The following is a 17,867-nucleotide window of genomic DNA, read 5'->3' as shown; positions in this document are numbered from 1 at the left end:
TTATCCAAATTTTTAAAGGCAATGACTACCGCTACAGCAACATTATGAGAGCAGAGATAGGAAACAAACCTTCTTGGGGCTGGAGAAGCCTTTTGGAGGACCGTAAAGTTTTAGAAGGGTGGGCAACGAGAACAGCATTTGCATTTTTCAGGATCCGTGGGTAGCTACATCCCAATCTTTCCTTGTCTCACATAGCTCAGTTATCATTAATCAGATTCTTGAAGTAGCATGGGTGAATGAGCTAATCATGCCTAACAAACAATGGAACCTAGAATTAATTAATAGTATTTTCTCTTTAGATATAGCTAAACGTATTTCGCTAACAAAAATTGAGGAAGGTGATGATTATTTATTTTGGGCCAGAACCAAAAGCGAAAAATACAAACTCAGCTCAGGCTACCAAATTGCCTATCTTTTCTATCACTCTCCAATTGATTACTGCCTTGATTTGATGCAGCACAAAGAAACATGGATAGAGTTCTGAAAAATGCTCCTACTCCCAAAAATTAGGTTTTTTCTCTGGTGGTGTTTGCACGAGAAGCTTCCGGTTTTGGAGAACCTCCACTACCGCATTCACACAATTTCTCCTCTCTGTAGGCGTTGCAATCTTAGTCTCGAAACTATTAGTCATTATTTATTCTTCTGCCAAAAATCGACGGGGGTATGGACTAGAAGCTCATTACATGGGTTGGTTTGTGGAGACGGGTCATTTTTCTTTTGGTGAACGTGGTTGAAAAGTGTCGGAAAGCTCAAGAGGCGGCGGAGAAGCAACAATCGTGACTTTCAGATGCTGGCGGTGATGTGTTGGCAAATCTAAAAATCAATAAATTAGCTTATCTTCAAAAATGATATTGAAAGAATAGAATAAACCCTGACTTCAGCTAGCAACCTTCTTTAAGACATGCAAGTTCACATATTTTAAATTTTTTGTTGGAATGTTTCATCTTTTTTTTTTTTTAGTTTTTTGATGTTTTAACTCGTAAAAGAGCTTTTGGGAGATTCCCAATTCATATATTGCTATCCTATTTATATATGGACAATGTTTATTTTATCTAGTTAAATAAAATAGTTTACCATAATGAAAAAGAAAAAAAAAATTATACTTTATCCTAAGTAAGTTAAATTTCTTTCTTTTGCTAATAGAAATTAAATTTTAAAATTTTTAATCATAATAAAATTCTTATACTTATATCATAAAATCATCACTTGTTGAAAAATAAGAGGAGCCCACATGTGTGGTGGATTGCAATCTTTTAATTTGCATGGTCATTTTTTTTTTTTTTTGAAAAAGTATAGGTAACTAACAAAATTTTTAAATAATGTGTAAACAATGTGAATTAATAGAATTAAAAGAGTAAATTTAATTAGTAGCATTAAATTAGGTTGTAGTGTATTTAATTAACAATCGTATTTTATCACTTTTTTCATTCCTGGCACACGAGGCCACTACTCTTTGCACGAAAGGGGAGGTTTTATTTCATTTTATTTTTATTATTTAAAGATTTCAGGCATGCAGCCACTCCAGAAGATAAAGATGCATGGAAGGCTGATAGTAGTAAAGCTAAAGGACTAAATTAAAGCTTTCATTGTACAACTTGACTAGAGGACTTATTTCTGTTATACATTGATTATTCTATCATTCACACTCGATTTGTAATCAATCTATAAAACTGAAACCTCAAACAAATTAAACACTAATCTGACAAACTTTCATTAGTTTGCGACATCTTATTAGTACAAGTATGATAGAAGTTAACTGTTAACTTATTCACCACTTTACAACGAACCCTTTTAAGTTGTAAATTAAAGTTGTGTTTTAAACAAAACAACCAACATGATATATAGAAACTTACATACTAGACAATTTCTTAAAAATAGTTCATGTCTCCATTATAAAAAAAAGACTGATAAATTATTATACAAAACTATTTTTCGTAAATTATTATCAAGATTTTGCTACTGGTTAGCAAAATATTACTTTAATTCACCGAAAACAGTTATGCAGTAGGATAAGAAGCATCCATGGCAATTCCACATAAACCAAGACCAGCACCTATGCCTCTTTTCATCCTTATGTATCCTCCCTCGCCCCATTCAGTACCCCATGAGTTTTTAACAATCCAATAATCAGTACCGGTTTCATTTGTACCATAACCAACGGCCGTAACACCATGATCAAGCTCATACCCACATGTTTCGTCAAAAATACCACCGGAATAAAACTGAAAATGTAAGGAACTTGCTTGAATTGCAACCGCCAAAGGTTGGTGAGCCAATGCCTTCACAACCTCACTCTCATTGTTTGCTGGAACCATCTCATAGCCTTTGATTTGAGCAACGTCGAAGGCTTCTGCTGTTGCGTTGCATGTAGCGTCTGTTGCGTTGTAAGGGTAGTTTGCGTCGCTGTTGATTCCGCCGTTTTTCCAAATGTATTGAAATGCACCTTCCATGTAACCGCCGTTACATCCCTCGTCCCTACCGTGTATGTCACAACTCACCACTTGTTGCTCGGAAAGTGACACCAGCTGTCCGGTGGTTATCGCGTGGATGCCCTCCACCGCAGCCACCGCCGAAAATGCCCAACAGCTACCTAGTTTTACATACACCAAAGAAATTAAAATTGCACATAAATTTAGATATTTAAAATATATTTAGAATATTATATTTAATATTAGACTGATTATGTCATTATAATTTATAATATTTTGCCAATGAATAAGTACATCTCAATATATATTTCATTTAGGATTAGTTACTTTATTTGGCCTTATAATTTTATTAAATTTATAATTAAAATTTTATAATTTTTATAATTTTTTGATTAAATTTATATATTATTTTTAATTTTATAATTAAATTTTTTTAGTATAAAAAATATTAAAATTAATTAAATATTTTTTATAAATTAAAAATATTAAAAATCTAATTAAATCTTTGATTACATATTTTTTTATAAAAAAGTATTTAGTTAATTTTATTTTTTTTTATATATAAAAATAATCTAATTATACAGTTAAAAAAATATAAAAATTTAATTAAAAAATATATAAAAATATAATTATAATTTTAATAAAATTATAAAAACCAACAAACTAATTAAAGTTTTTATTGACGTGTATTTAAAATTTTAAATATACCATCTTTATAACGAATTCTAGCATACATAGGTTAGTTTTGTGACAACCTTGAAATGTTGGTGGCGGTGGAATCTATAGTGGGCATTATTAGGAGGAATATGGCGGGGGTTATACTACTTCAATTATAATTAAAAAATATTATTTTCAATTTTTTATATTTTAATAATATTTTTATTTTATTTTTTAAATTAAAAATGCTATCAAATATTCAAAAAAATATTAATTTAATTTTAACAATATTTAAAATTATATCGCCAAAAAATATGATGATACGATTGTTTATACTATTCAATTCATTAAAATTAAACTCTAATAATATACGCATCAAAGCATCCACCTGAATTTTTTTATTCCCCGTGTTTAGTAATACTCTTATAGGAGGATTTAGTTTTTATGTAAATGTTTTATACAAACATCTAATTGTATTATATCCGCATTAACTAATTTTCAATTATTATTTAAAAATTACTAACGTATGAGTTTAGATTATCAAATAAAATCTTTACACTGTGAATGTATTAAATAATAATAATAACAATAATAATATATTTTTCAAGTTTATGAGATGTTAATTACCACAAAAGCCCTGGTTCTTGACACTAGTAACAGCTCCTTTATTCCTCCAATCAATGGATGGAGGAACGGATTCAACATTTGCATACTTGAATGGTGTTGGAGGAGTAGAGCCCCTTTGTGGCCTCTTGAATCCATTTAGGGAAGCCTTAAGCTCCTCAACGGTTATGTCAGTTAAGTGGTTAATACCAAGCTTGTAAGACTTGTCTCCACCAGCATTGAAGGATTCAATGTATTCTACGTTGTTCTTGAATATCAAGAACCGTTTCTGCTTCTCCTCATCATTGTTATACACTTTCCCATGTTTTATTATCCATTCTTCATACCTTTCTTGCATAGATGCCTCATCATCATTCATGAGTTTGCGGGACCACACTTGCGAAATCCCAACAGCAAGAATTATTAGGGATAATAATATGGCTAAAGAACATTGCTTTTGGCCAGGGAAAGCCATTTGCAAAGGCTAATTAATGATATGGTTATTATAATTATGGCAGTTTGGTACCAAAGCCATGGTTTAATTTATATATGGAGATTGCCGCCTTTGAATTAACAGACATAATTGAGCTAGCGTTATTATTACAAGGAACAAGAATATGCAGCATTGGTTGTTAGTACATTTATATTTTGGTTAGATTTATGCCACTAGTTTTAATCGGATGCCAGTAACATCGATATCCACTTCTAACCAAGTACGATAATATGGGCATACACATGAATCCAATAATAACTTTTTCTTCGAATTTTCTTTCGGATTTATAGAGGTTGACATACAGTTGTATTAATCTTATTTAAATATAATTTCATCCTATTTTATTTTATACTTTTGTCATTATCTTTTTTTTTAATGAATCTTAAGATAAAAATTTGGTGAATTCTATGGTGTAGAAGAAGAAAATTTTCTACACCTATATATATTTGTTGTCAATAAAAAAAACTACCAAGTGTCTAGAGAAAGAAAATTTAAAAGACAATATCTGCTATTGTTTTGATAAATTGCAGAGTTTATTTTTTGTTTTTTTTGCTACTCCTTGAAACACGTGAAGGAATTTAATAACTAAATATTTATTTAATTAATGATTATAAAAATGATATTGGGCTTTTTTTGTGAATTCTATTTATTTTGGATAATGATTAAGGTTTAAAAGATTAAAACATTTTCATAAATAATAATTATAGTAAACAATATAAAATTTGCAATATACGTAAATATAATCAAATTTAATATTTGATATAGTCACCAAAAAAAAAATTTAATACTTGATATGTGAAATAATCAAATTTATCTCACAATTAAAAATTAACACATAATAAATTAAAAATAATTAATTATTCATCTATCAACTTAAAAATTAAAATACAATATAAAATACTGTTTAATATTTAAAATAGATAAATTTAAATTTAAATTAATATTCAAATCATATATATTAATTAAAAATTATATTTACGTATATCACAAATTTTATATTATTTACTAGAACTATTATTTATGAAAATCTTTTAACCTTTTAACCGTAATCATATTGTTTTTCTAAATATATATTATTTTCTCAAATTTTTTAACCAAATTATTACCCTTTTCATATTTCTAATAAATTTTGATAGTTATTTTAATTAATTATTTAATTTAATTAGTATTTTAAAATAAATGTTGTTCATTATTATTCCAAAAAATGTATCTAATTACTATAGAATTTTTTTTTATGTATTTCTTGTGAACATTTTAGAAGGAGACTTTTTTTTTCTGCTGCACCATACTTAATATATGCTTTAATACATATAAAAAGTTAATGACTTTTTTCTATAAATCTTGTAATTTATAAAATTTAGGTCTGCATTTTTAATTTTTATTTATAAATATGGTTTGATTCAAAATAAATAAAATTTTACAAAAACAAAAAAATTCAAATAAAGGTCCAATATTAATTTTATAATCACTAATTAAATAAATATTTATTATATTTAACTATTAAATTTCTTCTTGCACGTCAAGAAACAAAAAATTGAAAACATTTTACAACTTAACAAAATAATGGTAGATATTGTTTTTAAATTTTCTCTCTCTGAACACTTGGTACTTTTTTTATTGACAACAAATATATATAGGTGTAGAAAATTTTTTCCTTCTACATCATAGAATTCACCTAAAAATTTATTCATGAGTTGGTCCGTAAGATATAAATAATCTGCAGTCTCTAATACCTTCTCGGAAAAAAAAATTCATATTTATCCTGTATTAATGTAAATAAAAGAAACAGAAATTCTTCGCATACAAGCGATTAAGGCTTATAACCCTTACAAGTCCAATTAAAACTAACGCTCAAAATGCGCTTTGAACCGTTATTCTTCCTCTTCGTCTTCTTCTTCTTTTCTTTCATTTCTTGCCTTCTCTTTCTCCTTCTTCTTCTTCTTGCTGCACGTTCTTCTTCCTCGTCTTCCTCTTCTTCTTCTTTTCTTTCATTTCTTGCCTTCTCTTTTTCCTTCTTCTTCTTCTTGCTGCACGTTCTTCTTCCTTGTCTTTCTCTTCTTCTTCTTCATTTACGTGTTTTTTTCTCTATTTTCTTTCTTCGTTATTCTCGATTTCCATTATTTTTTGACATCAAGCTTTGAAATCGTTTTTGAAGAAGAAGAAGCAGCCGAAGATGAGGAGGAGAAAGAAAAAGAATTCTGAATTATGCATAAGGTGTACTTCAACGAATTTTGGGTGTATTTCTTAAATCCTTTGGGTGTATTTCTGTAATCTTTTGGGTGTATTTCTATAATCGTTTGGGTGAATTCCTGTAACCGTTTGAGTGTATTTCTGTAATCCTTTGAATGTATTTCTGTAATCGTTTGGGTGTATTTCTGAAGTTTCATTATCTTTAAAACGATTTCAAAGCTTGATTTTCAGAAACCATGAAAATCGAAAAAAAAACGAAGAGTAAGAGGAAGAGGAAGAGGAAGAAGAAGAGTCGTTCATAATACATGGTGAGTGTAGCGCTTTGAAAACAGGAAACGGTTGAATAACGCATTAAAAGGCCCATATATATAACGACTTGTAAGACTTGTAAGTCAAAAAGACTTATGTGTAGCAGGCCTCATTATTAGTAATTTAAAATTTTACCCAAAGTTATTATATATAATATGTTCATTCTATTCAAGCTAGGTTTGTTAAGTTAAAGACATCTAGATGCAAGGAAAAAAATGTTCGTATACCAATTATTTTATGTCATCCGTAAAATTAAATCTGAAATATACACTTTATTAATTAAACACTTATGCACCAAATCAATCAAACTCTGTCACTTTTTCTAAAAATTTAAACTCATAAAAAAATACATAAATAGTTATATATCTAACATATCTCCTCAAACAAGAGTAATAATTGAATTTGCTTGAATTTTTTGCATAAGCATTCTTTTTCTTTTTGTTTGTTTGTCTTATGATTATATTCTTTTTTTTTTTTTTTTTGAGAAATTCAACAAAATTCAAACTCTAAACTTTTCGGTGACAGAAATTCTGATGTCATGTCATGTTGTCACTTTTTTCAAAAACTTAAACAGATAAAGACACATGAATAATTATATATCTAATAGTATTAGTACTTCGGCTAGATACTGGATGGTGTGGTTAGCAACCTAAATAAAAGTATGCTTAAAGTAAAAATGAAATTTTAGACATAATGAACCATTTCCATGCTACACTATGCAGTGAGTACATGTATACATATCTTCACGGGATTAAAGCTACATACACCTGATCCCCCTTTTATATTTGACTACACAGACAGGCCTGCTTTCATCTTAAATAAACCTATTGCCATGGACTCCTTCTCTAGATTTGTGTGCTACTTGGATGGGGGAGGCCAAGGCCACCTTGCCTCCTTACATGCTCTGGGATGAGTCTATTGATCAACTCGGGGGATGCTCCGGCTAACTGCAGTCCAAAAAGTTCACATCCTCAATCATATTGAAACATGTATCAGGTTCACTACAAACAAGAAACTACTTGGATTAAGATACATACTTCCTGTTTAAAGTTGAAAAGTGGTGGCAGTGGACGGCCATTAGGTAGTCGAGCATTTGGCTCACGAAGCTCATCAAAGAATGGATGTGCACAAGCTTCCAGCTGAATAATAAAGAAATCGCTAGTTAAAACTATTTGAACTTTGGATCATGTGTATTTCACACCCTAATGAATTAACTACAACCATAACTAATTATGTAATGTGTCTTCTCTTAAAGAAAGGGGGTGAAGGAGGTGTTAAGAGATTTTCTACTCACAGCGGAACAACGAAGACTTGGTGAATATTGGAGAAGCCTTGATGCAAGGTCAATTGCTTCAGGAGGCATTCGCTTGTGAAAAATCTGAAAAATGATTTTTTACAATAAAAGAAATTACCACTCTGAAGACCTCCATTGCTATAAGGCAAAAGGAGAAGTAGTAATGAATGTGATTCACCTTATGCCAAGGATGAGCTTTAATCTGGGGGAACCTAAAATCTGTATAGTTAGAGTTCATGCAACGAATTTCTTCTCGGGTTGGAGTACCAAGAACCTACAAAAAGACACATATATAGTTAGTATCCTGCTATCAGATTCTAGCAATCCAATGTAATATCAAAATAGACAAACCATCACCTTGATAATTTCCACAAGTTGGTCCACTTGATTTTCTCCCGGAAATAATGGCTAACAAAAAATTTGAAACAATGAGGAATCAAAACCATATCTCACAAAAAGGAGAAAATAATTGCTATGTAAGAGGCCAAAAAAAAAAGTGCATAGGTTGCCAGAAGTTTAACAACCTGGCCTAGAAGAAGTTCAGCAAGGACACAACCAGCTGACCAGATGTCAATAGAAGTTGTGTATTCTGTTGCACCAAATATTAGTTCTGGGGCCCGATAGTAACGTGAACATATGTACGAAATATTGGATTCACCCTTGACCTACAAAAAATCAATTGTTATGGTTAGCTTGGACTTTTTGCCAAACTGAAAAACATCAAAAGATTAACTATAATAACAAATACTGGAATGTCATTCCAACAATAGCCTTTCTTCCATCATTTGTAATTGTTCTTCCAATATGTAAAAAGAACAGGATTTAAAGGCATCAGTAACATCTTAATGGAAATCTACTGAGATATCATCGTTTCACATACACAACATGAATTGCATTTTTCGACAAGTGGAGTTTGTGTGATAATTCTACTATAAATGAGCAGCATATGATTTTGGTAATCGACAATTATCATGGTGGCATATATGCACGATCTAAGGACATTCATAGGAATACACAGATCAACAACATACCAGAACTTTTGCACTCCCAAAATCACAAAGCTTAACTTGATGAGTAAGAGGATCAACCTAGAGAAAATATATGCAAATGGTTTAGAATGAATAAACAAATACTGATTGTAAGTTAAAACTTAAAAATAGGCATCAAATAACATACCAAAAGATTTTGGGGCTTCACATCCCTATGGCAAACTCGAGGTACGGTATGGATATATGCTAGTCCCCTGAAGATCTAAACATTACTTCCCAAGTCAATCACCAGAATTTAAAAGAAAATAGTGAGAAAAAGCATATCAAACTAAATTGCAAACAGGGACGAGATCATACTTGATATGTATATAATTTCACATAAATTAAGGGCATTCTCTGGTTCATACTGCTGTAGTGCTTTAGAACCCGGTACATCGTCTCAGGGACATATTCCATTACTAAGTTCAGGAAAAGTTCATCTTTGCTTGTTGTAGAGAAAAAACAGTGCTTCAGGGAAATTACATTAGGATGATCCATCAAGCGCATCAGTTGCAATTCACGATTTTTGTACCGCCTGTCCTGCAAAACTTTCTTTATAGCCACCGCCTCCCCAGTCTCCAAGCATTTTGCCTTTGTTTCAGGTCAACAAGAAACACCACCAAGGATGTGAAGCAATATGAGATACTTGACAGCAAAGAAAGCTTGACAGTTGACACGAATAGTTATCACCCAAGATTTTTGTTACTTTATTTATCCTAACCTGGAAAACAACTCCAAATGATCCAGTGCCAACAACACGCTCAGCCATGTAACTGATGGTCTGCAAGTGGTATCAAAGCATAAGTTATGAATGCATACAGAAATGGAAACCCATGGATATTACAATCAATTTTGATTATTAAAGTTTGATGAACTACACTTGCAACACATTAAAATTCTCCAAAAACACACCCGTTAAGGCCCGAAAATGCACAGCTAAAACAATTAATTTGCAGGCATTGAGGGAGGAAAAACATCTATATTAGATCTCTGAGGAAACAAACCAACTTATGGGTAAATTTTACCAGTGATCCTTAAAAAAAGGTTAATTTGTTTGCTTCATTAGCTATCCCATAAATACAGTTAAGCTCTGTCCCAAAAAGCACGTGAATCATTAAGTTGTTGCTGATAACAATAGTCACCATTCGCAACTACCAGCATCTTAAAGAGTAAAAACTGCAGGTAAAGAATGGAGAAGGAAAGAACACACACCTGTTTAGGTTCACCATTTTTGCCGCCAATTGTGGTTGAGATTATGTGGCCAGTAACTTCACCATTCCCTTCAATTACTGTGGCTGACATTTCCTGAAATTTATAGCAATGAATGGAAATTAATATCGAAAACCCGGTTCTCCTGATACAGAAGTAGAATCTCAGAACCTCCACTATACAATACCTGCACATATGTATTTCAAGTTAACTTACTGCTAAATTTGCTTAATAGCTGTTAATATTTTTTCTTAAACCATTATGCCTATGAGATCTTACATGCATCTCAGCAAAATCACTAGTGGGCATGCATATTTACTAATTAACATAGTCAATTTAGTGCCCGAAGTTTTAGGCTCAGATTCCCGCACTTCATGTTAAGTCAATTTTATGCGTTGATCAAAGCAAGCATTATATGACAAGAGAAACACACAGCAACGGCACATAAACAGCAGAAATGGATGGTTGATACCAGAGGTATTCAGCCACCAATCAGAATCTGAAGCCAAAGAAAGGCAGAGTGTAAAGAGCTCAATGAGTATATGCACAGATAAAGCACACCCAGGTTACCACAGCTCACAAGAAAGCATCACATGCCAAAGAACTTTAACAACAATTAACAGACAAGGCATATAGAGAAGGAATAAAAGGACACTAATACCCTGAAGCAAACTAAAACGGTTTGAACAGCAACACAATCACAATCCAAGGAAAATCCATTTCAAGCAAGGAACCCAACTACCCAAGTATACAAAAACCACAGGAGCAAATAATGTACAACTCAAAATACCACACCACCGGCGACACTTGAACTTTACAATATACTACACATATCTCGGCAAAATGAAATTAACCTAAGAAAATCCAAAGATAACTTGATGATACTCAGCTAAGTATGTAGAAACTAGAAAGTCTCTCTCTCTCTCTCCCGCAACCCCCCGCCCCCCGCCCCCCGCCCCCCCAAAAAAACTCTTGAAAATGCCAGAGTTAAAGCAACAAGATTCCACATTTGTTCACTTCATTTCATTCTCTTTATCTTTTCTGAACCATGCCGAACGAAAAATGTCCACATCAAGCTTCAGTTCTTCAACATTAACATTTCAATAATCATTAATCAATCAAGAACACCCCCGGGGGGGGGGGGGGACCTTTTCTTGGCTGCAATTACGAAAATAAACTAAACTAATCCTCAAAAGTCACTACGACAAGCTGTTGGGCGGAGAGAACCTCCGGCGAGCTTTTCGAGGCCTCCGAATGACGGAAAACCTGTAGATCGTCGGCACTGAGCTAAAGCCGAAGCTCGTTTGTCGGATCAATAACGATCCACGCGCCGGAAAACCACATGAGAGATCAAACGGTGCGTTGCAGAGAATGACAGGGCAGTTAGAAGTACCTTATCGGCATCCACGTCGGAGCCGCGCCGAGCTGGAAGCTTCGGCGCGTTGTTGTCAGGTTGCGACTGCAGCTGCTCCGGCGGTTGTTGGTGGTGGTGCGGCCCCAACGGAATGGAGGCCATGCGAGACGGTTACACAATACACACTATTCTCTCTCTCTCCTTCTCTCTCTCTCTCTCACTGTTTTTCTTTTTCCCTCTGTGTAACTTTCTCTCTCCTCTGAGTAATGGCGTTTGGGAAGAGGCTTTAGCTTTTAGATTAGATAAAGCATAAAGGGAGGGAATGAGAATGAAGGTGATTGTTCATGCGCGCGTGACCTGCACGCTTCCATCGGAGTACTTCAATGGGGGCATCGTGAATGTTAAACTGAGGAGTGTGTAATCTGCTGCGGTGAAGTGCAGCTAATTCCTTACGTGGCAAAATAATATAGGGACAACTATCACATGCAAAGTATACTAATTTTAAAAAAAATAAATCTTCTCAATTTTTTTTAACCATTCAAAATTTAAAAGAATAAAATATAATTTTTAATTTTTACTATTTTTTATATATTTTTTAAATTTTACTTATAAAATTAATAATAAAAAATTATATTTTATTTTTTTAATTGTTAAAAAAAAATTAAAAAGATTCATTTTTTTTAAAAATAATAATAATAATAATAATAATAATAATAATAATTAGTAATAATAATGAGGAAATCGTCACACAATTTATTTTCTACTTTTGTTTTCTTTAATCACCAAAAAAAACTCAAGAAATAATTTAAATATTTTTTTATTAAAAAAAGTTTTTTTTTTGTCTAAAAATATAAACAAACGAGGTTTTTTTTTTTTTGAAAAAAAATTATTCGAAAAAAAGTTACACTTATACATTGCAAAAAAAGTATAAGATTTATAACCAATTTGAATCGGTACAGTAGTTAACTCACTGGTTTGTTTAAAAAGTGTTTGGGAGTTTTTTTTTTTTTTGGTGACTGTGTTTGGGAGTTTGAATCACATATTAAAGTTTCGATTTGTGACGAATTAATCATTAACCTACTAAGATAAAAAAAACATCGCATGCAACAAAAAAAATTGAGATTTATGTCTAATAAAAAAAGATAAACATCTTTTATAATGAACTATTAATTTATATAGAAGATGACGAGTTGAAACCCATTTTGGCCCCTAAAATTTTTGACCGGCCTCAATTTTGACCTCCAAATTTATAGTTACCCAATTAACACCTTCAAATATTAGATTGTGCCCCATGCTTGCCCCTGTAGCTATCTCCATTAACGGAGATTTGATATGGCACATTAAGTTGACATAGTGTGTATCCACGTGGCACCCAACTTGCTAGAATGGATGTTTAATAAGTGAATGACGTGGCAAAAGTTGAATGAACTCAATTTGCAGCCCTCTTTTCCCAATATGTTCGAGACTTTACTGGAGAAATTGAGTTCATTCAACTTTTGCCACGTCATTCACTCATCACACATCCATTCTAGCAAGTTGGGTGCCACGTGAATACACATTCTGTCAACTTAACGTGCCATATCAGATCTCCGTTAATGGAGATAGCTACAGGGGCAAACGTGGGGTCGCAATCTAATATTTGCGGGTGTTAATTGAGTAACTATAAATTTGGGGGTCAAAATTGAGGCCTGTCGAAAATTTCAGGGATCAAAATGAATTTCAACTGAGAAGATGACTCTAAAAACTCTTAGTGATAGAAAAGTAGAAATAGAGACAAATCCAAATCTCTTATATTTTTAAATCTACACAACCGTATTGTTATCATACAGTAGAATATTGTTTGGCGTTCTTCAAATAAATCTAAATACTTTCTAAATTTACATATGAATAATAAACTTTTTTTTGTAAGATATTCCTTTTAAACTATAAAAAATCATACTACCAAAACCATAATAATCATAAAGAAAAACCATTATCACCATAAAAGATGTCACGATAACAAAAAAAAAACACAAAAGATTTATTTTAAATTAGACTAGAAAATAAAAATTAAAAAACTAAATCCAAATACAAAAAAAAATTGACATAAACAAACAAAGCAGGAATTAGAAAAAAGGTGTATAAAGAGGTGGTTGGAGAGACAATAGAAGAGTAACGATGATGAGTTCTAAGACTAATAGATGAGTGATTGAGGTAAAGAGGCAGTGGGAGTGATAGAGTAAAATAGAGGCAAGTCGAGAGAGGCGAAGAAGGATTTTTAAGGAGCTGGATGTGTCTTGGTAGAAGAGGCAGTAGCTAGGAGAGGTGGCAATAGTGAAAATTGAGGCTGGCAAAAGCTGTGATCGGACAGTGGCAGGTGAGGGAGGCAGTGAAATAGGAAGAGGTGATAGATAATAAAGAAGGAAGGAAAAAAAAAGAAGTTTAGATGGGAGAGAGTAGAGGAGAACCATCGTTGCCAAGGCTAAGGCGACAACCTTCGATAAACCTTCTTGTGTTTCTTCCTCTAAGTATTAACAAACGAGGTTATTATATATGAATGTTAGGTATTGAAAATTTATAGTTAAATTGTATTCAATTATCAAATATCTTATATCAGAACTAATTTGGATGGGTTTAATAGTTAGTTCATTACTAGTTCGTTTAAGTAAATATTAGATGTCGAATTTTACTTTGTGCAAAATTACAAATAGCAATTCATTGGCTAATGAAAAATTCTTAAATAAAACTTAATCTACAACGATTTAGTTCTTGACCTATTAGAGTAAGAGATATTGTGAGAAATAAAAAAAATCTTATATCAAAATTTAAATTTTAGAAAAATATTATTTGTATTTTCAAATAAACACAATAAACATACATACCTTAATTAAGTAATTTGACAAAGATATAAATGTAACCTACTATGAAACACTACAAAAAAAATGCTGAATACCATTGGATTTATCGTGGAGATTAGTGGCGAATTTACTGACAGATCTATAATAAATTCGTCAGATAAAAAAGTTAGTCGAATTTGGTTTTTAGATGAAAAATTCGTCAGTAATAATTGGCGGAAAAAAATCGGCGTGATCATTACTGTCGGATTTAGGGAAAAAGATCAGGTAATTAAATGAAACGCGCCATTTTGATCATAGGTTGTGTGTTACTGGCAGTAAATCCACGGGTAAAATTGACTCTAAATTCGACTTTGTAAACTATTTCCCTTCATTTCTGCAACATCATCAATCTCACTTCTCTCCCCTTTCTCTTTCTCTCTCACCGTCAGCCCCATCCCCATCACTCACTACCATTTTGCCATCGTCAAGGAGCATCAATCTGAAACTTGTTTCTGCTACGGAGGATCTTGTTTCTCTCCTACGAGTTGCTGCTTCCGTCATTTGCCGTCGCCGCTTGCATCCATCAACTGCGATGCTACCCTTCCTCTTTCATCCAAATATATCTTCTTCCTTTGTTTCTTCTATTTTTTTTTTGATATTGTTGGCATTTGCTAAACTCTAATAATTAGGATAATTTCTCCAAATGTTAAGTTATATTAGTGTCTATTACTTTATTTAATAGTGCTTATAAAATTTGTGATATTTAATTTTATTTTAGTTATTATAAAAAAAAAAGAAAAAAGAGTGATGAAATTTACATTCATAGAAGCAAAAAAAAAAGATAAAAATAAATAGTAAAACAATTGCAATAAGGGATAAGTACTTTTTTCGTCCCCAAGGTCTGGGGTCAAAATCAAAATTGTCCCCAACCTTTTTTTTTATTAAAATCATCATCAACGTTCAAAAACGCTTTAAAATCATCCTTTCCCGAATTTTTGGACCAAAATACCCTCATCATCATCATTCTCCTCTTCACCTTCCTCACCACCACCACCACCACCACCACCACTAACACTAACACCAACACCAACACCAACACCACCACCACCACCACCAAACAGCAACAACACCCTCACCCCACTCCCTCACCGTAACCCCCTCCCCCCCACCCCTCACCCCCTCACCCCTTTCCTCACCGTAACCCTCCCCACCCCTCACCCCCTCATCGTAACCCCCCACCCCCTCACCCCACTCCCTCACCGTAACCCCCAACCCCCTTCCTCATGCCCCTCTCTTCATGGTCATCATCATCATCATCAACAGATTTCATCAACAATAATAAATTTCATCAAAAATTCAGAAATTCAAATTTCAGCAACAATAAATTTCATCAACAACAATAAATTTCATCAAAAATCCAATTCAAAGAAGAAGAAAAAGAAGGCAGAAAGTAAAAGCAGAAAAACAGAGACAGCGGCGGGCTGGACGCGGGGCGGCGGCAGGCTGGACGCGGGGGCGGCGGGCTGAGGGGGTGATAGAGTGATGGAGTGAGGGTTTGGGGGTAGGCGTAGGAGGAAGGGAAATTTGGGGGGGGGGGGAGGGGAGGAGAGAGACGAAGAAAAGCTTATGGGTGTGGGTGGGGGTGGGATTTTATTTTTTTTTTAATGTTATTCTTAATTTTTATTAATAGTTAAGGGTAATTTGGTCCAAAAAAATAGAAAATGATGATTTTATAAAGTTTTATAATATTGAGGATGATTTTAATAAAAAAAAAAAGGTCGGAGACGATTTTAATTTTGACCCAGACCTTGGGGACGAAAAAAGTACTTATCCCTAATAAAAATATACATATTATCAATATGCATGTTGATTTGCAAGTTATCAAAATTTTGACGGAATAATAATAGAGGAGTGCTAGGGGCCAGTAACTTTTGTGTTTTGTAATTATCAATTGGCTATCAATAGTATTTTTAATGGTGTGAGATTATATCCAATGATGGAAAATCACTCACTTTTCTTTTGATGGTTAAATACTGGCCACAAAACACAAAAATTGTTAGCCCCTAGACTTTCTCTACTTTGTCTATTATTAAAATACATATTAGTTATCTGGAATTATATTTAAGAATTTTAGAAAAAGAAATATAGAACATGCTTAAGAAGATTCGAATTTTATGGAAGAAGTCACAGAAGTAATTGTCTGCTCTCTTAATTCATGGAGAGCTATGAATATGTATTACATCAATATTTTGTGTTACTTTAATTTGAAATTTATCATGTATTTCTCAATGTTCAATATATCTAATATATAATGCACTTGCTATGTTTTATTTTCTCTAAATTATGAATGCATGTTTAAATGTGAAATTGATGGTTCTGTTTTTTTATATATACACATAGTGTTGAATCTTTGAATAATTGAATATCTTGGGAGAAAAATTAAATTTTTATTCTATCTATTATATTTTTGTATTAGAATATTTTTATCAAGTTGTGCATGCTTCAAATAGTCAAGCAATGATGTTATAGTCTTGAGGACATATAAAAGACTGGACAACTTTTATCTTAGCTGGCAAGATATTCTGACTTTGTTTCAAATGAGACTTCGACACCATTAAAATTTGAGACTTCGACACCATTAAAATTTGTCATCAGATATTAAAACTATTAAAACTGATCTCATGAATTATGTGCTTAATTAATCTTATTTGATTTTTTTTTCCCAATCATATGATGGTAATTCATACTATAAACTCTGCATTATATTATTGAACTAATAACTACATGCATGCTTGCACATAGATGAATATTGAATAGCCACCACACTCATTCATGATTCACATTCAAGGGCACTTCTGTTTTCCTCCTTTGGAAGTGAGAGAAGCGTAGCAAGGGTAGGCATTGCGGTTGTCGGCGGTGCTGGGTGACACGCAGTTACATCTTTGGCAGTAGGTATTGAACTGTATGGTTACTACTCTTGGAGTTAAGTCAAGTGAAAAATATCGAGAATTGTTTGTTAAATATTCGTATTCGGTCTTTTGTTGTGATTTTACTTTTTTTATTCTATTAATAAAATGTATGTTAGTTGCCTGAAATTATATTTATTACTATAAATATATTTAATTCATATTTCACATATGTATAACTCTTATAATGGTATATAAAATTGTAGATAGTTATGGTTTTTGTTAATTATATTTGAAGTATGTTAGACTTATACAAATATAAGTGAATATATGTATAGAATAAAATTAAATTGAAAATTTTTCAAAAAATTAAATTGCGGGTTTGGTGCATTTTAAATTTGATTCTCTTGCTTAATTGAATTTTCTTATTTTTTTAGTTTTAATATTAAATTTTGATATTTGAACTTGTTTGTGAACTTTTAACTAAAAATTATAGATAAATTATTATAAGAAATTATAAAATTTTGAATTTTGTTAGTTTAAAAATTATTAAATTTAAAATTATATATTGAATTTTCA

General features: G+C 32.1%; 1 protein-coding gene and 1 pseudogene across 1 annotated transcript; both read right to left on the bottom strand.

Moving 5' to 3' along the window:
- Nucleotides 1-1,997: 1,997 nt before the first annotated feature.
- On the bottom strand, nt 1,998-4,164 carry LOC107610535 (senescence-specific cysteine protease SAG39 pseudogene; annotated as a pseudogene).
- Nucleotides 4,165-7,260: 3,096 nt separating this feature from the next.
- Nucleotides 7,261-12,005, bottom strand: LOC107613343 (shaggy-related protein kinase eta). Its single transcript, XM_016315305.3, has 12 exons — nt 11,606-12,005; nt 10,216-10,308; nt 9,725-9,784; nt 9,322-9,594; nt 9,152-9,226; nt 9,007-9,063; nt 8,500-8,640; nt 8,333-8,383; nt 8,154-8,249; nt 7,976-8,059; nt 7,719-7,820; nt 7,261-7,628 (listed from the first exon to the last, which is right to left on the bottom strand). Exons 1-12 carry the CDS (start codon nt 11,726-11,728, stop codon nt 7,527-7,529), a joined length of 1,257 nt encoding a protein of 418 aa, XP_016170791.1. The 5' UTR covers nt 11,729-12,005; the 3' UTR covers nt 7,261-7,526.
- Nucleotides 12,006-17,867: the final 5,862 nt, after the last annotated feature.

Source organism: Arachis ipaensis, chromosome B8 (assembly GCF_059453495.1).
Source record: "Arachis ipaensis isolate K30076 ecotype BB chromosome B8, ASM5945349v1, whole genome shotgun sequence".
NCBI classification, from domain to species: domain Eukaryota; kingdom Viridiplantae; phylum Streptophyta; class Magnoliopsida; order Fabales; family Fabaceae; genus Arachis; species Arachis ipaensis.
Note: the sequence above shows the minus strand (reverse complement) of the source record. Positions and strands in the feature narration are given on the sequence as shown.